We start from the raw sequence: 24,042 nt of genomic DNA, 5'->3' as shown, positions 1-24,042 counted from the left end.
GGCGGCTATGACGACGGGATGAGGCTGTTTCTGTCCGACGGTGTTTTGATTAATGTGCTTTCGAAGCTACCCGTGAAGACTCTGTTAAGATTCAAGTGCGTATGTAAAGGATGGCGTGATCCGATCTCTGAAGATCCTTATTTCATTCAACTCCATTCTTAGCAATCCAAATCGAAACAACCTCTTTTTTGTATTTTCATCAACTACAGCGAATCCAAGGAAAATGGGTCCTCACTCCATTTCGCTAAATTCCACTGACAGAGAAAGGAATCCAATAACCAGATTTGAAGTCAAGCTTCAGGAAATTTACCATCGACTCTTACCTACATGTTTCGATCTGGTTTGCATTCAAGACGAAGATATTGTTCATATTTGTAATCCCAGTAAACATGAACTCATAACATTGCCAGAAGTCCCAAACCTTCGTTCTTCCCCATTTTGTTGGAGCCTAATTAAGGTCTTTTCAATCTTTTTTAGAACTCCAATTGGTGGAGTTGAGAGGGTTGCTCTGCCTTTCTTGTGCTATTGAAGGTTCCAATAAAATGGATATGTGGATGTTTAAAGACTACTACGAGAGTGGTAATGATTATCATATTCGTGGTACATGGGTGAAACAATACAGTATTGATCTTAATGTCTCGCACTATAATTATCGAATCGGGGAAAAGGGTATTAATAAATATTATGCAGCTAGAGACATAATAGATGACAAAAAGGTTTCTAATTGAGACACATTCAAAAGGTTTAGGCTATTATCATCTCCAAACCAAAAGTTTCAAGGGATTTATGCATAGTAGACAAAGAATGGCAAGGCTACAGTTCAGTTTCTATGTGGAGAGTTTGCGCTCACTAAAACAATTAGTACCACCGGTACCGGTATGTACTCTACTTCTTTTTTCTTTTCTTTTTGTAGGTTTTTTTCAATGTAATAATTAATAACAACTCTCTTGAATATCACCTCTTCCACCGCCATCATCATCGTCGCCACTACCTCCATCGTCCCCATCAGAAGATATACTTCTGTTGATATGCATTCAATTAAGACCCAACTCGGTTGGGTGGTGGCATTGCTAGTTGAAGCATGCCCCCCTGGAGGTCTATGGGCCCTTGTATAGGATTGACCCCAAAAAAAATGCCCAGCCTCTCTTGTCCATCCCCTTTGCTTTTCATGTCCATCTTTCCCTATAATATATAATTAAGGAGTATTCTCTAAGCAAACATGGTACACTACACCTCAAATTTGCAGAGTGCGCCTTAGGCTCAAAGTACCTTTCCCCGTATAATTTTAAGGTTTTACATCGGATTTATATATAATTAATAAATAAAAGTTTTTGTTGCTTTTTATTTGATTTGATTTGATTGAATTAGGCATTGCAATAGTCTCAATCAATTTCTCAGTTCTTAATTATCTTGTTCCTCCATTTGTAGAAATTGAAATCTTTTCCTAACTAGCTATTGAAGAGAAGTTAGTGTTACTCTATTATGCAGGGAAAACATTAGAACAGCTAATACATAAGCAAAAGCGGAAGGCCACTCCTCCACTGATGAAGTGATGAACGAATGTATTGTTGGGTGTCTTGACTTGTCCTCTTGAGCAAAGTTTTTCAGATTCAACCTTTCAAGTTCTCCGATGAGAAGGATGATTAGTTAGTCAGATTAATTCTTTGTGAATCTATGGGCTAGCTGTAATAATCGATGGATGTTCCAAAAATGTCTTCGCAGATCAATAGCCTCGTACTTTATAAATGTCGTAGTGGCTTCTATTTTTCATGTACAATTTTTTGTAACATATTAATAAAGAGGACTTGTATTTGATAACTTTTATTGGTGTAAGGATTCATATTTCTTTATTAGCAATGATTTCATGAGAATGCAAGTAGGTGCTATCAACCATTAGTATATTATTGTAGCGGTGGTCTAGTAGAAATCAACGTGGTGGATTTTTTCTTGAGTATTCTTGATTTCTTGTAGTGGCCATAAGTATTCTTGGGGTAAGGTGATCATTTTTCACCTTGTTGTGTTTGCATAGCACGGTCCTATCGGACAGCTCGACAGTAAAGAATCCAAATTGATGTGCAAAACTCTTTTATATGCAGTGACAGTAGTTAAAGATAAATTCTTACAACAATTCAGTTTTATCCCAACTTTTCATCTTATTGAGATACAAAGAGAATTAGATTTTTAAAAAAACCTATTAAAGACAGATGTGTATTCAAATTGTCATCACTAGTCACTATATACAACCGGGCACACTTCATGTTGAAATCTTTTTCACCCGCTCTTCTCTAATTTGTGGGACCCACTTAAGTGGAAACCAACGCACAATTCCACGCATGTGGTTTATGCAATGTAGAATTTCAATCCTTATTAAGAGTGTGAACAAAGTATGGGTGTCAACCGGTTGGTCTTGTTCAGGCCTAATTGGGTTTAATCAAGCTTGAAGCCTGCACTGGGACCACCCATTTATATAATTGGGCCGGGCTCGGGTTATAATTGTGTACAATAGTCGGAACATAATCGGGCTATTGACCTGTTTAAATCTAGACGGTCTTTAAATGGTACAACACTAAATCACTTAGGAGCCGTGCAAGATGAAAGTCTCATGCACGATTTTGAATGAGAGAAAGAAGTGAGGAATCCTCTTTTCAACTCTGACTGTCTCACTCCAGTCGTTGCTTTTCTTTCTGTTACTTCGAAAGTAGTTGCTTCAGCTTCAGTCACTCGAATTTTCGATATTCCTTTTTAGGTTGGGCTAGGCCCCCTCTCCCCCCCCCCCTACAAAAAAAAAGGATAAGCGTTGTTGATTTTGGGTGTGAAAGTAGTGGGCCAGTGTTTTTTTTTGGTAGAAAGCAAGGCTATTCATTCATGTGAGCCCAACGCCAAACAAACAGGATACATAACACTGATAGATAACATGATAAACACAAGGTTTGGATATATAATATCCAGAACCAAGGAGTGGAAATTGATCCGGTTGCACATGCCGTTGACAGGATCATCCAGGCTAGGGATTGGTTCAGAACCACTTCCCTAGTAACACATGCTATAAACACAGCTTGGTTTAAGCGTATGCACATACGTGCCAATAAAGAGGTCCCCACATGTGCCGAGTAGAGTTGCGGCTGGGGTATCGGAGCCGACGAAAACATCAGCAAGGTTATGGGCAAGCCCAAAGAAAAGAAAAGCTCTCAAAACAACTACCAAAATAGCTGGGAACATGACAATTGTCCATGATGCTGCAGGGATCAGGATGGATGGGCATGGCTAACAGCGCCATGTGCTTTCCCACCAAGGTGACCGACAACCTGTCAGGTCCCCACAATCCAAAAAGCCAGCTTGGCCGACAGGGCACCACGCGAAACCAATAGCAATTGACGATAGTGACGGTGGTGGAGAGCATGGAAACTAAATGCAGGACCGGCCTGAGATCGTATTCCTCCCAACTTCGATTACCGGTGTCGCTCAGTTCGGCAGCGGGTGGATCAACCACGACGAAACTCCATCCAAGTGGACCGTCAACAGAGCTCCTCAAGACATCAATGGAGAGTTCAGGTCCTTCTTTCCCATCCTCGGTATCCTTGTATTTCAAGCCAACAGATGGCTCCTCTGCACTTTTTTGGGGCGGAGGGACTGGAATAATGGACCCAAGAGACATTTCCAAAGCCTTCAAAACCAACACAATTGCTGCCCAAATGTAGGTCCAATTGGAAGCTCTCATACCTAAGATCCTCATCTCCAAAACAGTCACCGCCAGAGAGCAAGAGAGATACCGGAGAAAACAGAGGAAGAGAGAGATCGCTTGCAGTAGGACCAGATGGCAGCCCACCGAATGAGTACGAGGCGGAGTGCTCCAAACATCCATGAAGAGCTCAGATAGAGGAGCGCCGAAATTGATAAAAACTAGGTGGAGCATCCACGACGAAACTCCACTCTTCCCATGGGCTCCGGTGTACCTCATAGGAGGAGTACCCTCGGCGAAGCTCCAATCAAGTGGAACAATCACAGAGATACTCGAAACATCCATGGAGAGCTCAGAGAGAGGAGTGCCGAAACTGAGACGAGCGATTAAAATCTCCAGACGCCGCATGCTAGGTGCTCCAACGCCCATCCCGCAACAAGAAGCCCTCCACTTTGAAAAGGTTCCCGAGGGACACCAAGCAACTGTTCTTCTCAGGGGTGGTCAAAAGAGAAAGGTAGCAGCGCGCCCAAGGATCAGATCTACTGCCCAATAGAACCTGGGTGGAGATCAAGTGCTTTTGGTCGGTGTTGCCGTAGGTGAAGCTCAGGTGGATGAGCAAACGCAGCATCTGATGTACACAAGACCATATCATGTCGACAATGGCGTCGGCATCGCCGTCGTCGTCGTCGTCGGTATCTTCATCGTTGGTGAGGCCGCTGGTCATGGTGGAAGAACTGTGGAGGATATGGAGGAGGAAGAGCACAGGTTCAAATGCACGCACAAAGGCGGAGATCAATACATGCCACAAGGACGGAGACAGAGACACGTACGGCGACGGAAGAGTTAAGCGGCGAAAAAAGGAAAAAAAACCCTAAAATCATTTAAGTGCCAACCAACAATGATTCTTCATAGAACTGCAACACAACCCATTCTTCCTATAAATCATTTTGCACCAGAATCAAAATTAAAAAAATATTAGAAAAAAAATCTAAGAAACTATATTTTCAAAACTTAGAAAAAAAAATACGATCCATCATATAAATGTACAGGGGATTAATATTTTTTTTAATTTTGATTCTGGTGCAAACTGATTTATAGAGAATGGGTTGTGTAGCAGTTCTATGAAGAATCATTGTTGGTTGGCACTTAAATGATTCCTTAGTGATTTATTAACTGTTCAATTTCCATCCCTTGTAGTTGGAACTTGGAAGATAATAAATTGTGTACTTTTTAATTTTGATGAAATGTAATCACACAAACCACACACCAATCTCAAAAGATAATAAACTATCTGCTTGTATAAAACAAATTCAGAGGAATTTATTGTGGCAACTCTTTGGACAGTTTTTGCAAGAAAAAGGAAAGTGTAATCCCATTTGTACTCTTAGTAATCGGAGGTATATGAGTCAGACATGGGCCTGCTTAACCAACCCATCGCTTCTCTCGGATGCTGTCTTGGAGCATAAGGATGGAGTCTCGCTCAGTAAAGAGAGTTGTAGATTCATAAGATCATGATACAGTCTCCGTGCGTTAGCTAACTACAACTAACGAAGCAATTTGCGGAAAAAGGCTAGCACGCTATTCTGGCTCGCTTCTGAAAGCGGAGCTCGTTGCTTTTTACCGTAGCTATAAAATAGAATCCTGGGTCACAAACAATGATTCGATTGATGATGAAGAAAGAGAATTCTTGGTTCAGTTCTCCACCTTAACGACAAAAAAAAAAACAAAAAAAAAAGGATGGATCAAATTCTATTGAGTTTGACTCATAGTGATAATTTATCAAAGAGTGACTCTGGTTATCAAATGATTAAACAACCAGGATCCATTTACTCTTCTTACCGATTTTTTAATATTAAAGAATCGGGCTGCAATTGGGTGGGATAGGTCGGGCATGGAATTGGTCGGTCCGGTCAAGCGCCCGATGGCCTACGACTCCACACCGGGACTGCCCCAATTATTAAATGTGTCGAGCTTAAGCCTACACACAGAACTTAATCGATTACAATTTTATATTATGTGCTTGTTATAATTATTTTATTATGTGCAACTAAAACGAATGTTTTGTCAGATATTTTATTTTCTTGGCTTCCAAATTAGGGGTGTCAATTGGTTAGTTCGGATTGAATTAGTTTCAGTGTGAGAATGGTGAATCCAAAACCAAACCAAGAAGGAAAGTTTGGTTTCGACTTGTAATTGGGGTTGGTTCGGTTTCAGACCAGTTTGAGTTCGATTTAACATACATAGTCATACATAACTATAGAAAAATCTGATTTTTAATGGGTTTCGAGTTGTTAATGGTTTCTTATCGAGGTAGATCGATTTGGTTTCAGGATTGTAATATCCAAATCCAAAACCTGTCCAATAAGACAATAATACAATTTCGTCTGGGCCGATTTACCCGATTCAGTCTCACTTTTGACACCCCTATTCCAAACATAGCTTGAAAGGTTGAGATTGAGATAGAGGCTTCGTAATAGTTTAAGAAAAATGTAAATTAATGAACGAATAAGATTTAAGTAAAATATATCAACGGTTTAGATTGGGACAACGAGTATGTTCACAGAGCCTCCAGAGCCTAGGCGCTGCTACCACTTACCCTTTATTAATAGGAAACAAAAAGACTGTTAAAATTTGAGTGTGGCTCAGGTCCTCTGTATGAGGACACTCCTTGGGACCTGATCATCACCCATATGGAATCCACTGCCCTCTTTGGATTCCATGTGGGTGATCCTTAGGCCCCAAGGAGTGTATTGGTACGAGGACCTGAGCCAGACTCCTGAAATGTAACGCCTATTCTGTCTTAAAATAAAAAAATTCATCTGTGTTGATGCTTTTACATACGTTTTTATTGGTCTAATGCATGAGACATAATTTTTTTTCCTCGTAAAAATGCAGGGGATACATGACCAAGCAGCGATCCCATGCCCACATTAATTATTGCTTTAAAGAGACTTGAGACACAACACAGCCACTTTGGCGGTTCTACCATAAATTTGATCTCACAATCACGTGCAGTTCCCTTCCCCTACACACGCCGATTTCAAAATCACCAACCGCATTGTATTCTAAAATTTTCAAAGTAGAGGACATACAAGTAACTTCGCCTTAGTCGAACTCCCAGTAGCTCCCTGGCACTCGTTAAAAGAATAAAAGTTTCACGAAAATGCCAGAGCGCTTAAAAGCTTCTATATAGAATTACTAAAACACCACCGACCCATTGCCCACAGGGTACAAGAGCGGCCGAGCGGGGGAAGCTGTGGAAGGTAAACAGAGTGGGCATTAATGTCCATGAAATGTCATGAGCTGTCTTTTAGTCAATTGGTTAAAATACCAGGGCTATTTTTGTAATTGAACGTGAAAATTATCAGCTTTTTTGTTTTTCTTATTTCCAAAGTTTGAACTGTATTCGGTGCCGCAGTCCCGCTCTCGCTCCGCTTATTTTAAGGATGTTTTAGCTCTACGTCTTTCTCCACACTCACTCACGATCTCGCCATCGCTTGTGCTCTCTTCTCGCATTGTCACCTCTGCGTAAACCCTAATCTGTACTTCTGATGGCCATGAAGGTCTCGGAGCTCACAACGCAGAGCAAGGTCAGTCTTCGTAGGTTTTCTCCCGCATTGTCGGTATTTTTCTTGCGTTTCCTTCCTAATTTTCGTTGCGTAGATCTTATCGGCTTTGGTTCACTTAGGGCATGCGGATTTAGTTGAAACTATGCCCGTCTTGCTGTTTCGAACCATAGATCTGTTAGAAACATTCTTTCAGTTTCTACATTGCTGTTATTTAAGTTGTTTTGAAGCTTTCACTTCGTTTTTTTTGCCCCTTCTCATTTCCTTCAATGATTTGCCGTGCTGTGCATATTTTGGTGTTTATGTTTTTATGATCAACTACTCCGTACATAAATTTGAATTAGATGCGAGAGAAGATTCTTGAATTTCTTTTTTTTTTTCCACGTACATTTACTGTTTGTATTGGTTTTCGCCTCATGTGACGGTCTAACTTGGGGGTGGGGTGGGGAAGAAAAGATATGGTTTGGCATGTCCTTCCAGAATAATTGTTGTTGTTGTTTTTTTTTTTTTAATAATCTTTTTAAAAAAAATTTAAGTTATTTATTTTTCATCTTTAGGCGACCCCTTTTAGTTGGGATAAGGCGTTGTTATTGTATTTTTCATCTTTATGATTTTACATGTTTTATAAAAATTTAATTGGGACCGTTGAAGATCACATGTTGTTTGATAGCTCTAAATACCCTGAATTATGCACTTTTCACCTGAGTCATTGTTCTCAATTATGGAATTTAGTCTGTGGGTTTTGTTTGGAATCAGCTCTCATAGTATAGTTTCTGCAATTATATTTCTTGTACATGATTGTTTCTTCTCATAAGAGAAAGAAGAAATGCACATTTGTAATAGTCTTTCAGCTATGCCAAGTTGATGGCAAAGCATAGCTTCACATTTTAAGAGAATACAAAGTTTTGCAACACTGCCAAGTATCAATAACCATTTGAACCAGAAAACTGCAATGAACTAAGGAAAACGTTGATGTCAACCATGTTGAACAATTTCAAGACTTGTTTCCCTTCCATCATATAGAACTTTGGAAAACATTTGGGACGATATCTATTTGGACTGGGAGGCAATGCCATTGTTTAGGGAGTGTGTGGGATTATGTGCATAGAAAATGGTGAGGTTTCTCAGCATTTATTATCATTGTTATTTTGGTCCTTGACTTTTAACCAGCAACAGTTTAACCCTGGGTATTCTACCTTCTTGTATTTGAGACTTGTGTTAATTTTGTGCAACATCTTGCAGGTACAGTACATTGCTTATGTACTTGCTTCTTGTCTGGGGTAGCTTGTTCTCTTCCCCCTCTCCCCCCTGCAAAAAAATTGAACTTGACGTTGGATTAAATGATCATGGATGTGCAGGTTTAGTGTTCTAAATTTCAATTTAAAGCCTTGTGTCCGCTCTTACAAAGCACAAGAAATGAAGAAAGAGAATACTACAGTCACTGGTTTTCCAGGACCCACTGCTCGAATAACACGTGCTCGGGCTGCAGCTTATCAGGCAGCTGGAGGAACACTCCCCTCACAGCCTTCTGCGAAACAAGATCAGAAGCGGGTTCTACGAGAAAATTCAAAAAGGGCAGCCTTGGATGAGAATAATTCCTCCGCTCCTGTTGCTGGAGATCTTCAACATAAAAGGAGGGCAGTGCTAAAGGATGTAACCAATATATGCTGTGAAAATTTATATACCAATTGCATTAATGCTGCAAAGCTTCAGGTCAGAACACCTCTGTTCTAGTGAGTATGATGTGTGTGTGAGTATGTGTTTTCGTTAGGTTCCTCGAAACTTGAGATGCTCATTCTGTCCTTGCATGAGCTCAAAAAAAGACGAACACTTGATCATTTACAAACAATGATAGGAAAGAGGACCGAAAATGCCTTTACAGCTAAGACTACATTTGCTAATTGTCTTACATTTTTCTTTGCCTACAATTTTGTCGATACAGTAGTTGCTATTGTATTAAACTCTTCATTTCTTCCTGTCTAAGAATCTCAAATTGCTCTCTAATTCTGCTGTTCTACAGAGTAAGAACTCCAACAAGGCTAAAAGAGGTCCTGTGAAAAAGGATTCCAAGGTGGCCCCTTCCAATCCTGTAGAAGTTCCAGCGGTTCAAGAGGATGTAACTACAATAAATGCTGAAAAAATAGAGAAACCAGAGAAGCTTGAACCACAAGAAGTTGCATGCTCAACAGAAGTAAAATATCATTTTCCAATGCAAATAAGTACGGGAAGTACGACCATACAGTCAGTTGGTTGTGATCCTCAGGCCAAGATAAAGATTTGCAGATGGCCTCCTCAACTCTCAAGCCCTTTAAAGAAAGGTTTGCATTTCTACATTCATAGTGAGACAATCTATTCTATGAAACTATACTATACTGAACTGCCTAATGGACAACTAAGTACCCATTTGTACACCCCGTATATTATAAAGGATAACACAGAAACCTAAACTCCCAAAAGTGGGTCAAATATGGAGATAATAACACAGTCAGCATTGAATAGAGGCAGTGACGAATATATTGGCATTGGAAGCAGGATAATTCATTGATAACAGGTACACAAGGGCATATCAATTGCAAGTACAAAGATCTTTTATTTGATGATTTCAATTTTTTACAACTATTTTTAGGGCAAATAAAATTTAATTGTGGGTAATAGTTAGAATGTAAAAGCAGCATTTTGGGAGCAAACTTATGCAATTAATTGATAAATTATTTCATTTTATTAGATGAACTTATGTAAACCTATGAAAATAAGAAGAATGATTGAGCTAATTTGAAATATAACTATTCAACAGCTTCTCTTCTTAATTTTGCATTAATGGTTTCTTACTTTAAAACTGTTGTAATTCTCTGTATTGCTATCTTTTTTAATGTAATAAGAAGATGCTTGTATTGATTGTAAGTGTTGGTTCTGCAAGATTTTGATTGACATCCTTCTCTAATTTCAATGTAGAATATTCAAACAAGTTTAATAGGTGATAAAGTGAAACTATAGGTTTAACATTACTGAATAAGTCAGTTGATTTGTTATAAGGAGAATAGGTCAACACTATAAAAAAGGGTTATTTGTACATCAGAGAGCTCTCTTTGCCCCTCTTTATTTTTCCTTAATTACACTGTTTTGCATTAAACTGAAATTAGCTGAGGTTGACAAATCTTTTTCCCTTTTCCTTTTGGGATTGTATGATGCAGACAAGTATAATCTTTGTGAGAATTTGGGATCTTCAAGTTGTTTAGGCATTACAGATATTGATTCTGATGACAAAGATCCACAAATGTGCAGCCTCTATGCAGCTGATATCTATAACAATTTACGTGTTGTAGAGGTTTGTATTGCAGCAATTGTTCTTAATAGATATGCTAGTTTGTTCTAGATTTCATGTTCCAATTGCCCTTTTTATTTTATTGTAGACCCAACATTATTATACTGCTGCACAAATGAACATAAAATATTTTAAAACTTTTAAATGTGTAACATGGTCTTTGTTCAACAAATTATTTAAAAAATTCCCTGTGATGGAGAGGCTACATGCCTTTTAATTCTATGGGGTTTGTGTGCAATCTGCACGAATTAGAAGTTTCTATTTGTTTAGCTGCAGGGCAAGTTTCTAGTTCTATATTGCAAGAATAGATCCTATGATACGAGTTTTACAAAGGGTCCTTTATTTCTTTAAGGACAGTTCTTTTTCGTTATTTTCAATTGCTGCTCCCTCTCCATCCACTGATGCTCAATAATGGTAAAAATTTTTCTTTGCTAGCTTGTCCGAAGACCTAGTTTTAATTTTATGGAAGCACTACAGCGAGACATCACTCAGAGCATGCGAGGGATCCTAGTTGATTGGCTTGTGGAGGTTTGTAGATTATTTTGAGCTATAACCATGCTTTAATTTCCATTTGTGAAAACAGTGATACCACACACTCTGCAGACGATGCAATTCACCGCATATATTAAAGATACTTTGTAAGAAAATATCAAATCTGTCCATGCTTTTCTTACTAATGTAAAGTTATGTTTTAAATGGAAAATGATACAGTGATGAGGTGCTAGGACTTCTTAAGTTTCATCCTTGCCTATTGAGTCAAACAAATATTCATGAAAATAGGAAAAATAGTTCAAAAGTAGTGAAAAAATCCAAATACACTTATATAGTGGATGGATTTGAATGCCACGGAATAAATTAGGTTTAAACAACTAAAATATGATTCTTAATATTTGCCTGACTATTTTTCCCCTTAAAACTCTGTTTGTCTAATCCATGCTTGCTTTCCTGTTACTTTTCCATCCACACGCATGCATCTATTGAAGATTTTATACATGTGATACAAAGCGTTTTTCTTCCTGTCAAGAATTTGAGAATCCTTCTTTGCTTTATATTCAACAAACTGCATAATTGACATTGTTCTAGATATCAATGTTTTTCTTCCCCCTCCCCCCCCCCCCCCTCGCCACAAAAGAAAAAGGTCAAATCTTGGGCTTCTAGTGTTAAGATATGGGTTATCACCCAACCTTTTGCTTGAAATGAGTTACAGAGTATTAGTATGTCCCTTGTAAAAGAGGTGTTCAACCTCCACAAGGCTCAAGTTTGCAAAGAGTTGTTACTTGCTTATTTAAGCTTTTGTTATGCAAAGTCCAAAATGTCATCTAATTCTAAAGCTCTCTTTGAAAATCTTTGCACTAGAAATTGAAATGTGGCAGTTGTATGCCATTTCCAAAATTTGGGACAAGGGGGATTCAACACTCTACAGTAAGGTAGCAAGTGGTATTTTTTCATATTCTCTTTGCTTGGATCAGTAAGAAGGTTAAAACTTTTAAAATATCGAGAAAGCATGTTGTATGTTATTATCTTTACAACTTCCTTGTTGCATTATGAACATTTCAATGTTTTAATTTTACAATGAAAATTTTTGGATGACTTGTAAATGCTGAAAGTGTTATAAATGGCCTTGTTTCAGGTTGCTGAGGAGTATAAGCTGGTTCCAGATACGCTTTACCTTGCAGTATATTTCATTGATCGGTTTCTTTCTGTAAACTATATGGAAAGACAAAGACTTCAACTGCTTGGCATTACATGCATGCTAATTGCCTCGTAAGCCCCTTTGTGATGTTGGTATTTAGTATGTTTTGTTCCTTGTTTGATGATGTTGGTATTTATAGGTTTTTCTTCCCTGTTTACAAAATATATTGTTTTTGGAATATTAGTTGGAATAGAGATGATGCGGATTGCCAACATGAAGACCAGGGCCTATTCTTGTCCTGTGGTTCATGGTTTGAACCAGTTTTCTGTTTTAATTGAACCTGGAATCTAGTTTTGGTTCAGATATGGGTCACCAACATGTTTGGGTCTGAATGGGCTTAATTTGAAGGTCCTGATGGGCTGTTATGGGTTTCGGAACTTCACTTTTGGGTTATTTATTGTAAAAAGGTGTTTTAATTTGCTGATATTACTGGTAATATCTAGGTATTTGAGATTGGGGTTTAGTTTCTAATTTCTTGTACTTCCTTTTTTTGTATTTAGTTTACAAGTAAAAAGGTGTTTTATTTTCTGTTTTGGTTTTTAGTTAGTTTCTAAATCTACTACTTTCTATTTGGAAAAGGTGTTTTAATTGTCTGATATTATGGGTAATATACGCATATAAGGTCCTCACAGCCTAAGATGATTTGAGCAATAAAATATGGTTCAGCCCTTTGGTTCTGTGGTGATGCAGTACCCTCGGTGATTTAGTAGGATCTCTGGTTGTGATTCCAAGATAGTAATTCAGGTGGTGATTCCTGAGTTACACATCCCCTTCTTATTTCTTTCTCTTTATCTGGTGCTTCCATCGATTTATCAGGTCAGAACTTGTCTCTCTTACTGCTGATATCTAGTACTATATCAGGTTTTGCTGAGTTTTCTCTTCTGTCTCCATAACCAGAAAACTACTTGCTATCTTAACTGCTGGTTATTATTTTCTTTGGTTACTGAATTGTGTCCAGCATTAATTTCTAATTCTGATTGTTATCCTCTGCAAGTTTATATTTTTGTTTCTGTTTTTAATTTTGATTCAGTTTCTATTTCTGAAACAAATTTTTATTTTGGAAAGTTTCTAAATTCTGACTTTCCATTTTCTAGAAGTTCCAAACTTGAGTTTCTAATTCTGATTGATTTCTATATTACTGCTGTTTCTATTCCTGCTAGTGATTTTGTCTGGGATTTGGTTTCTTGCTACTTTTGGGACTATACCATATAATGCCCAGGTGATTTAGAACCCCGTCAAGAAAATTATCATAATGATGAACATTGTTCGTTTTACATACATGGGTGATCTGAATATTAGTACTTCTGTTCCTATGTGAAGTTTCATTGAGGGAAATTAAGGTAGAAGCATATAAGATACAGATAGGACTTAGGAGCCAGTGGTTCTTAAACTTGTTTCACTGTGAGTATACATTATCACATATCAAGCCGATTTTGGACACCGAAAATTCTCATCCAAATCCATGCTAGTAGGAAGTCAGTTAAGTTTGTTTCAAGCGATTCAGTTATTTTGATTAAAAATATCTGTTTTGCTATAGAAAAAAAGGGCTTTCAACCTTGTTTAGACTTATTGATCATCTTCCAAAAAACTCTTTACTTAAATATTGTAGTTCATCTAAATGATCTAAGTGCTGTATAACTATTGGGGTAAGAAAACCTTTCTAAAATAAAAGAAAATGTTTACTCGAGGCTCTTTATTTTATTTATTTTTACTATGAACCAGCTTCATTTAACTATGGTTATGGACGAATCAATATTGAATTAATGCTTTACTACACTGCTTTTGATTCATAAACCATACATATATATTGGAATCGTATATCATTGATATTCTTCTCTCTTTCTTTCACCCTTTGATTTATCCACATTCCTTTATTGTTGCTTCACAACCTATAATCAGATTGATTTTTTCTTTATGTCGAGTTCTAATCAAAGGATCCATGCGCTCTCAAAAACGTAAAACATCTACAGGGGAACTCTTTTAAACAAATGTGCACTCACTGCTTTTTTTGATAGAATATACAAACATTTTTTTCCCCCCTTTTGATATCTCCGGAATGATGAAGCTAATTTTCAAGAATTGGATGGGGAATAAATACAGAATTCAAAACTTTGGATTTTGAAGAGAAAGAGGCAAAGAAAAAGGAGAAAAGAAGAAAATGAGTGAACAATAAGAGCAGAAGCCCGAGACAATATGCTATTTGCTCAAGCAATAAGGGGTTATATAGGTTATAGAGAATGGACTTGTGTTTAAGTTATGTCCAATTATGTTGTCTAATTGATGCAACCAATTGGATTGTCTTTGGCCAGTGCTCGCTGTGTGTGTGTGTGTGTAAAAAGCTTTACTCCCGTGCCTAAACCCTATTCAAGTAAAGTTTTACTGCATAATGAGGATGCTGATATTATTTCCAAAGTTAATGCAGAGTGCTGTTCTATTTGATTGACAATGCCCTCTTTGGGTTTCTTTGAATTACTTTTAGGAAATATGAAGAAATTTGTGCACCCCGTGTTGAGGAGTTCTGCTTCATCACAGACAACACATACACAAAAGGAGAGGTCAGTTTATAATCATTTGCATTCTATCTATTCAATATTTCATGATCTAGAGAGAGGGTTATATCAATAAGAGAAGGGACAAATTAATTCCCTTCCATCTCAACCACTTGGAGTGAGTTTTCTCTACCTTTTGGCATCTTGTGCTCTTAGTTTTCTAGACATGGTGACAGATTATGTAACACAACAGGTTGATTTTGCCCATCAAGATTTTACCCTCCAATAGCGCATGAATGTTCTGTCCCTTTTTATGTCCTTATCGAGATATATTTTTGTACATTTAATAACATGCACTATCATGATTGTTATGATGTTATGTAAACATTGTTTATAACATTCTATGTGTATATGGATACTGAAACAATGCAGGGGGACATGGCTGGGATCTGATGTTTTTCTTGGTTTAGAGTTGCCACATTACTCTGGAATACTGAATAATGCCAAATCTGTATTGACAATAGTATATTGGATTGTGTTCTTTTATTATGCCTCAATGAATACTCCTTCTGCAATAATAATCAGTCCGTCTCCAATTGCTATTTTTGACTCCTAATGCCTTCTCTTTGAATCAATTGAGTTGAATTTTGAATCGTGTTTTTAATTTGCATCAGTGAAGATCTAGTGTGCAATATTATATACCATCAAGTTCAATCAATTACCTTGATGATGCATAATATTTCTAGCATGTCAAGTGTACAAGAAATCATGCATCATAATTACAGCTTGTGATTGTTAATTCCTTAATCTGATATGATGAAATGTTTTCATCCTTTGATATTTTGGAGTAAATAGCTCCTTTGTTATAGTGGCAGTGGCAACATACCCTCGACTTTTACGATCATGGGTAATCAATCAGTTTACTAGTCACACACATCTATAGGCACATTGGCAGTATTTTCTTACAAGAAATGATGTAGCTTATGTGGCTGGAATAAGCATTTAAAATACTATTCCAACACAGACACACACATAATGAAATTGTTTGTGTGTGTATTTCAGAACTTGTTTCTCCATTTCCAATATATTTTTTTAAAGAGGCTTCCTGGTTTAGGTGCTGCTTGAGTACATAAAATATGTATATTGGCTCCTCACTGAAATAAGTGTGCAGGTACTGCAAATGGAAAGTCAAGTGCTTAATTATTTGGGTTTTCAACTTTCAGCACCTACTGCAAAAACATTTCTCAGGTGATTTTATTTAGGAACTCTATCTTCTTCAACCTACATATCTCTAAATTGTAGAATTCTTATAGTTTTACATCTACTGAAGTTTCTTTTCATCCATCATCAATCCCCCCCCCCTTTTTTTTCCCTTGCAGGAGATTCCTCCGAGCAGCACAAGCTTCCTACATGGTATATTAATTGGTACCTTTTAGTTTAGTGAAATGCTAACGATCACAGTTAATTTAGTTTCCAAGAAAACCGGGTTTGTAAGTTAAACAACTTTTTGCAGGTTCCTAACCTTGAATTGGAGTTCTTGGCCAACTATCTGTCAGAACTCACTCTCATTGACTATACGTTCCTGAAGTTCATGCCTTCCCTAATTGCTGCGTCTGCAGTATTCCTTGCTAGATGGACACTGGATCAGTCATGCCATCCATGGGTCTGAAATCCTTCTCCTGTTTTTCTACACTTGCTTTCATTGTACATTCTGGTGAATATTTTTATTTGTATCTCATTGCAGAATCCAACCCTAGAGCATTACACCACATACAAGGCATCAGATCTGAAAGTTACAGTTCTTGCTCTACAAGATCTTCAAATGAACACCAATGATTGTCCTCTTAATGCTGTACGTGAAAAGTATAAGCAGCACAAGGTAACACTATTTCTCTTCCTTTTATACATCTAATGTCATATCCTACCAGTTTTTCTCCTAACATGGTTATTTTTTATGCTGACAGTTCAAGTGCGTAGCAACTCTGACATCCCCAAATCCACATAAAATACCATTTTAAAGATGATCGGCAAATTCCTTGCTTCTCTTTGCTGTTAACATATGGTTATCAGCTGGAGGATTTTTCATGGATATTGGAATTTCTCCAGAGTGTGTATCTGATATCTAATTTTAGATTTTCTCCAATCTAACTGTTCTTTATCTGCTTATTGTTGTTGTAGCCTGCTCTTGTAACGTGAAAATTTTGGGAGCGTTGGACGCTTTAGGCAGTATGTTTGAAAGTTAAATGCCCACCGGGTACTTTATTTCAAACTTATTCTGGCCCATGTAAAGTCATTTATCAGCAACCAGATTAATTTGTTGGGTTGTATCGGGGAATGTAACTACTAGAAGATAACTTTTGTATTTTCACCTCATTTAATTTCTATAAAATGACTTTCATACTGCACATTTTGTAGATGAAGTTCTTTCTCTTTTGATTCTTTTATTTATCCTTTCCCACAGAAAGTGAAGGTATGTAATCATTTTTCTCCTGTTTAAGCATCATCTTTAGTACATAGAATCCATTATCATCAACTACTGTCAAAAAGTTGCCAATCTTTACACACATTATTAACTTGGCAATAGTTCATTGAAAGTGAAGGAATTAATTTTTGCTCCTTTTTTAGGCATCATCTTAAGTACATAGAATCCATTCCTATGAACTAATTGTCAAGTTAACAATGTGTATAAGTAATAAAATGTTTTCATAAAAGCAAACGGAGCCACAGAGCAAAGTGATTCAATTTGTCTAAGATGGTTTCTTAATCTTCATTTGGTTGCAAGGGAAATTAAAGGGATGGAAACTGAAATTTTCAAACATATATCTTTTTATTTCAGTTCCTTCCCTTTAATTGGATATGGAGAAATTTCTGATATTTTGGTGAAGGAGCACATGAATGTGTTTTTAAGTATTGGGCTTTGGTATTATTAGTGAGCATGGGCCAACTTGGGCCCGGTATTTGTTTAAAAATTGAATAGTTGAATAGTCCGAGCTCAGGCCCACCTGGACTCCAATTTTCATATTGGTTGATTGGTTCCCATGCGGTGAGGGTTTATCTGCTGCGTAGGTTCATCCTCAGAATGCGGCACGATTCTTAACGTTGTTCATTCCGACGTCAACAAAAGCTGCTCGATCTTTAACGGGGCGAAGTGTAGCCTTTTTTTTCAGATGACCATACTACCCATACTTAGAACCAAGCAAGTCCAATCTCCACCCCAAAACAAAGCGTTGCTACAAGGGATGTTAAAGCAGGATAGTCCATTGGGGGGCCTTTAGCAGAAGGGGATCCTTCTCAAATCAAGGTTTAGGATTCTGACCCTATTGGGTCTCCCATTTGCATGGGTGAGCATACCTTATCAGTTGAAACCTGGTTGTGCATTTGGGAATGCTAGCATTCTCCAATAAAAAAGCATTCAAAGATCCAGGTTAGGGTGACACGAGGATTTTCAGTCTTTTGCTTGACACATCATTCTCATTCTACTAGTGTTCTTAGGTTTATGTTAATTAAAGGACTAAAAAAACATTACAAAGGTTTCATGCCAAGCAGGTATTCCTTCGCCGTGGGCATTAATACTTAATAGGGGGTTGGGGTGAAGTGTTATAAATGAGGGAGAGGTATTTGGACCTTCAGGCTTCAACTAAGTCATGAGAGTAATCCCTTGATCATATCCTCAAGGAAGACGAATAAATTGAAAAAGAGAAGGGTATTTTAGTAATTTGGTAAAACACATCATCAACGAGCGAACGAGAATTGAGCGCAGGGGAGCTTCCCAGCCCGACCTCAACAAGCTGCTGCTTAAGTGTCGTACTGGTTGGCTTCACGCAATTTGAGGAATAGAGAGAAGCTAAAGGAGGTAAAGAAGGGAGAGAGGAGAGGACAGTGTTTGACTGACGATGGCGTGTCTCAAAACCTGTCTTCTGTCATTGCCATGGCCATGGCCTTCGTCGTCTACTCAGCAGCTCTCTTTCTATAAATTTCCTACTTCTGCTGCTCATAACCTTTCTAAGTTCCACTCTTCTTTCACTCGTAATCCTCGTCTCTTGATTCATAAGCTTTCTATAATGCCAGGCGAAGCAGAAAAATCAGGTATTACTTCTAAGTTTTCTCAGGACCAAAGCATCCTCTGATTTTTCATTTGTTTCGCATCTCCGAAATTTTCTTTCTTTGCTTCATTGTTCGTCCTTCTTTTCTGTAATATTTGCCTTTTGGATTCGTCCAAATAAATTCTCTGTGATTCCGATGATTTACTGTTGTCTTCCAGGGCCTGATTGAATTTTTTGATTGATTCAATGGTTCTACTTTTAAACTGGACTGGGGGATGTATGAGCGTTTTTTTCTGGCTTGAATTCTTTCTTATCGTTTGATTAAGATATCTGATAACTTGCAATTGTCATTCGTTTTAATGTAATTCACGGATGGAACTTTCCTTGGTATGTTCGGATCTCTCCTGTGTTTTTCCTTTTCCGAGCCCTTCACTACAGATTAGTTTGCTAATAATGGTAGTCTTTTAGAGTAGATAGGATTAAGTCTCTGGCTTTTTGTATTTTTATAGTTACTGAAAATGTGTTTCTCCTCGTGACTGCTGTGATTATGACACAATAGTAGAAATGTTCAAAAACAGTGGGGTTTGTTCTGATTGGTACAGTTTGTGCAACAAGTTGTGGAATTTTTCACTGGTTCCAAACCACACTCTCTAACATCTAAATAATTTTATTTTCACCGTTTTCTTTTCAGGTCTTGTTCCTCTAGGCCATGGATGTTCATGGATTCAGGACAATTCAACGAGTAGCCCTGGGTTGAGGCCGGGCCCTTTATATTCTGTGTTTCCCTCTACGCCTGCGGTAGTTTCCTCTGTACAGGATCTTTTGGATTTTATATGCTCAGGTCCTCTGGTAGAGAAATTGGGCCTGACTACAGAAATGGTGGAATCAAGCATTGACAAGTGGCTAATGCTTGGGGGTTACCTGAGCAGATTGCTCCAGTTCAATGAGCTGCAACTTACAATCCCACAGAAAACAAGAATATATCATTACTATATACCAGTGTTCTTCTGGTGTGAAGATCAGATTTCGAAACATAATTCAATGTTCAAAGATAAGGATGAAATCCCTCCCTTAGTGGTATAAGTTCATTTTCTCTGATTATCGTGGCTTTTCATTATCTTGTGGCCTTTGTCAGATGGGCCTCAAGTTCTGTGTTTTTGATCAACATACAAGTATAGATTTAGTGCAGCATTTCTTCAGAGCTGTAATCAACCACGATTGAAATTCTTTGCATACGAAGTGTTGGAGGAGCTCATGTATATGAGATCTTTATTGTGGTGCAGATTGGCTTTAGTGCGCCACAAGGTTGTGGCAAAACTACTCTTGTCTTTGCTCTGGAGTATCTCTTCAGACAGACTGGAAGGTAGGCCATGGGAAATGGAATGTTTTCATATAAACCCATTAATTTTCTCATTGTTAGGAACTCCTTTTGAAAAATATAGAACAACTGACCTCTTGTTCAAATACTAGGAAATCGGCAACAATATCAATAGATGACTTCTACTTGACAGCAGAGGGACAGGTATATACACTGTGCTGTTAAACTCAATCTATTTGCTGTTTTTCTTTTCTTCTATTCTTCTATTCTTTTCCAAGCTACTTATCTTTTCATTTTTCCTGAGGTAATTTATATCAATTGCAGGCTAAGTTGAGAGAAGAAAATCCTGACAATGCACTTTTGGAGGTAATTTTCCATTAACGGGAAGATGGGGCAGTTCTCACCTCCTTCAGAAAGTAAAAGTAATGCTAAATTTGTTTTATGTATTTAGTATCGTGGAAATGCTGGAAGCCATGACCTCCAATTGTCCATAGAAACACTAACGGCTCTGAGCAAACTGACGAAAGAAGGTATGCCTTGACTGTTCTCACTTTTACACGAAATCCTCCTTTTTTATGAGTTGCATGAACTTAATAACTTCATATTTCTATGCGCAAACAAATGACATCTATTTGTCCCTTTGTCTTAATTTTCTCATTGATTGGAATCTATTGAGTAATAAGATATATTAAATTATCTAGGTATGAAGGTGAAGCTGCCACGGTATGACAAAGTGAGCACTAATCACGACATCTTTGATTTGTTTCTTGAGTACTAGCTTGCTTACTGATGGACTTCTCATATGTAGTCTGCGTATAGTGGAAAGGGTGACAGAGCTGATCCTTCAACATGGCCGGAGATTGAAGGGCCACTAACTGTAGGCTAGTGATTTTCAATTTCCTTTTTGAACAATCACTAGAACTTGTTCCTTGTTCTTCATTTTTCTTACTGCTTTGATTTTCCTATGGTCACATAGGTCGTTCTGTATGAAGGTTGGATGCTTGGTTTCAAACCCCTTCCTGTGGCAGGTGTAAAAGCAGTTGACCCACAGGTTAGTAGTCTTTTGGCAACAGATCCAAATAAGCAAATCTGAGGTTCAGTTGTTCTTTGGAATATGAAACTTCCATTTCCTATGTATACGAAATTATGATTTAGCTATGTATGTGAAATCCATTTGACATAAGCAATGGCTAATTTTCCAGCTGGAGGTTGTAAACAAGAACCTTGAAGCTTATTATGATGCATGGGACAAGTTCATAAATGCATGGATAGTGATCAAGATTAAGGAGCCCAACAGTGTGTACCAGTGGCGGTTACAGGTTTGCAATCAGGGCAACAAGGCCATCCTTATTTTGTACCTTAAAAATTCTAATCTATATAAGCCAGCTTGATTGACTTATTTTTGTATGAAAATTTTCAGGCAGAGATTGCAATGAGGGCAGATGGCAAACCTGGAATGTCCGATGAGGAGGTGACTTTCTCTCTATATGTTTTAATTACGTCTCTTTTTGTTCATTTCATATACCAACAATGATGTTTTCTCATGTCATTGAATATACGGACTGCATTATGAGGGTTGGGGGGGGGGGGGGAGAACTTGTATATCAATATCATGTTTACTATTGGTTATTAGCGGTAGGATTGAGTGTAACAATTTATGGAACTGAAATTTGCAGGTTATGGACTTTGTTTCTCGTTACCTGCCAGCATATAAGGCTTATCTTCCAACACTTTACTCAGAAGGACCAAATGGGTCAGATCCAAAACGTCTTCTTGTTGTGGAAATTGATGAAGAGAGGAATCCCATCTTAGCTGTGTAACTGATCATGTTCAGTGGCTCAGACCTTCTTTCTGTTTTTTGAATTTTCTCTTGTCACATACATTGATAGTGAGAGGAACCTCTACTGGAGAGGCTTGCCTTTAGCATTAATTCAACGTGAATGTAATAATTTGTAAACTATGTTCTGATGAAGAGAGGAATCCCATCTTAGCTGTGTAACTGATCATGTTCAGTGGCTCAGACCTTCTTTCTGTTTTTTGAATTTTCTAGTCACATACATTGTTAGTGAGAGGAGCCTCTACTGGAGAGGCTTGCCTTTAGCATTAATTCAAGGTGAATGTAATAATATGTAAACTATGTTCTTTAAGTTTTCATGTAAAAGGCAATTTTTTTGTTCTACTTCTCTTTCATAGTACACAGCTCATGCCCTATTGAACCGCTCTGGTAGAGGCAGTGGCTCTGAGTCAACAATTTTATCCCTGGTTCTTGGGCCTGTGTGCCATTATAAATATACTTATTTCAACCACTTTGTCAGCCTGTCCTAACCAGGGTTTCAGGTATTAGATCCGTGTCCATATTGTTCACCAAGTCTACCTGTTCACAAAATTTGAATCCCATCTAATTTATCGCGTGCTAGGAACTTGGGCTACTTATAGTCTTTTTTTATTTTGTTTTTGTTTTTTGGTAAGAATTTTATATTAGTTAATGGGAGTGTTGAATTGAATGACATCTTTATAGGTTTACTCATAAACGTGCACGTGCAAATGCACATGTGACCATATGTTGGAGCAATATAGAAACAAGTAACAATAAATCCATAGAGAACAAGAGATTTTGAGAGAGAAGGAACATGAGGGAGAGTCAGAGAGAGAACGAGGATTAGGGGGGGAGGGGGAAATCGTGGAGGGAGAAAAATTTAAGACTAAAACTGTGTGTGTGTGTGTGCGTGTGTGTGAGAGAGAGAGAGAGAGAGACTCTGGTAAGTAGCTAGAAAGAATCTACCCATCAGAAAGGATAGATAGATTCTTTGATCGAAGATACAACCATTGACACCCGCACACGCAACCGGAGATGACATAGAAAGAATTGGTAGAGAATAAAGAAATGTTGGCGGTGGCATTGGGACATGTATAGCATTACTCGACCTTCCCTTGGTCATCAATCCAGATAAGAAACTTCAAGTCTGGACAGTAATAAACTCCACATGGTTACCCCTATAATCTCAAAATCAAGAAATAAATAACCATTTAAGATGCACACAGATCCTTATAAGTTTTGTTTCACTACCGCTACGTGTAAACCTGCCCAGAGAGAATGAGAAGAGATGTGTGTGAGCAAGGACAAGATAGTAGATATAGACTTGTGTTAAGGATAATAGAGCAGGGAGACAGGTAAATAGGAAGAGATGTGGCATCTTAATCAACACATGTAGCGGTTGGGGTGCGAGGCATAGCTCCACCAAGACCCTATACATGTTTTTATGGTACAATTTATATTATAAACATTGAATCAAATTTGGAGGTGTTGACTCAGGTCTCAAGAGAAATGCAAAGATGAAACTACTTGAAGATTTCACGCTTGAAGAAGTAGCGAAATAACAGAAAAAGTTAAATAAGCTATTATCACTTAAACATGTGTCCGGCCAATGAATTTGAATCAACATGAGGAAGTAGTAATCTCCCTTTAGACAAATTACTAAACTTCCCATCAAGCTTGGAGGTTGATAGAACAATATTGCACCAAGTTCTGTGATGATTTAGATGATAAAGATCATAATTATAATCTTCATGAGGAAGTAATATGTGATATGTATCAGAATGAATCCAAACAACTCAATTGCATACTAAAACCGAAAACCACACAAAAACGATACTGATAGTTAGCATCCTGAATATGAGGATTGATAAAAAAGATACAGCACTGACAATATCTTTGGGCATATAAAGCATAGAAAGAATTAAAAAATGAAATAAAAAAAAAATTAGGGTAAAGACCCAAAACCCAAAAGCAGGAAAAAATAATCATGGATCAAGAACGGAGAAAAAGAGGAATTATGGGAAAGAATGAAAACCTCTAATGCTTCTTCTAACAACAGCTCCATCTCCGTCATGTTGAGCATTGGGAAATGGGAATGACCCTCTTCTCAACTGAT

General features: G+C 37.7%; 2 protein-coding genes across 3 annotated transcripts; both read left to right on the top strand.

The window, feature by feature from the left end:
• The first annotated feature begins 7,138 nt into the window (after nt 1-7,138).
• Nucleotides 7,139-17,154, top strand: LOC122651561 (cyclin-A2-4). 2 transcript variants are annotated; one of them, XM_043844994.1, is made up of 12 exons: nt 7,139-7,269; nt 8,604-8,958; nt 9,266-9,563; nt 10,437-10,570; nt 11,003-11,095; nt 12,198-12,331; nt 14,740-14,815; nt 15,921-15,997; nt 16,129-16,162; nt 16,263-16,412; nt 16,494-16,628; nt 16,714-17,154. In XM_043844994.1, exons 2-12 carry the CDS (start codon nt 8,662-8,664, stop codon nt 16,765-16,767), a joined length of 1,482 nt encoding a protein of 493 aa, XP_043700929.1. In that variant the 5' UTR covers nt 7,139-7,269; nt 8,604-8,661; the 3' UTR covers nt 16,768-17,154. The 2 variants fall into 2 exon arrangements, with proteins under 2 accessions (XP_043700929.1, XP_043700928.1); XM_043844993.1 differs by having other exon boundaries at nt 8,488-8,958.
• Nucleotides 17,155-18,742: 1,588 nt separating this feature from the next.
• LOC122651563 (D-glycerate 3-kinase, chloroplastic) lies at nt 18,743-22,282 on the top strand. The gene is made up of 13 exons (XM_043844996.1): nt 18,743-18,835; nt 19,484-19,869; nt 20,076-20,155; nt 20,263-20,314; nt 20,435-20,476; nt 20,562-20,640; nt 20,812-20,843; nt 20,919-20,987; nt 21,087-21,161; nt 21,313-21,429; nt 21,531-21,581; nt 21,787-21,936; nt 22,106-22,282. Exons 1-12 carry the CDS (start codon nt 18,811-18,813, stop codon nt 21,928-21,930), a joined length of 1,152 nt encoding a protein of 383 aa, XP_043700931.1. The 5' UTR covers nt 18,743-18,810; the 3' UTR covers nt 21,931-21,936; nt 22,106-22,282.
• Nucleotides 22,283-24,042: the final 1,760 nt, after the last annotated feature.

The sequence above is a fragment of the Telopea speciosissima genome, chromosome 2 (genome assembly GCF_018873765.1).
Source record: "Telopea speciosissima isolate NSW1024214 ecotype Mountain lineage chromosome 2, Tspe_v1, whole genome shotgun sequence".
Lineage (NCBI taxonomy): Eukaryota > Viridiplantae > Streptophyta > Magnoliopsida > Proteales > Proteaceae > Telopea > Telopea speciosissima.
Note: the sequence above shows the minus strand (reverse complement) of the source record. Positions and strands in the feature narration are given on the sequence as shown.

Excerpts from the sequence above, each read along its gene's own strand:
- LOC122651561 (XM_043844993.1), top strand. The coding sequence starts at position 8,596 with ATGTGCAGGTTTAGTGTTCTAAATTTCAATTTAAAGCCTTGTGTCCGC. Across the intron at positions 10,571-11,002 it reads ACAATTTACGTGTTGTAGAG|CTTGTCCGAAGACCTAGTTT; the intron begins GTTTGTATTGCA and ends TTTCTTTGCTAG. Across the intron at positions 16,163-16,262 it reads CAGCACAAGCTTCCTACATG|GTTCCTAACCTTGAATTGGA; the intron begins GTATATTAATTG and ends AACTTTTTGCAG.
- LOC122651563 (XM_043844996.1), top strand. The coding sequence starts at position 18,811 with ATGCCAGGCGAAGCAGAAAAATCAG. Across the intron at positions 20,315-20,434 it reads ACTTGACAGCAGAGGGACAG|GCTAAGTTGAGAGAAGAAAA; the intron begins GTATATACACTG and ends TATCAATTGCAG. Across the intron at positions 20,844-20,918 it reads AGCTGCCACGGTATGACAAA|TCTGCGTATAGTGGAAAGGG; the intron begins GTGAGCACTAAT and ends TCTCATATGTAG.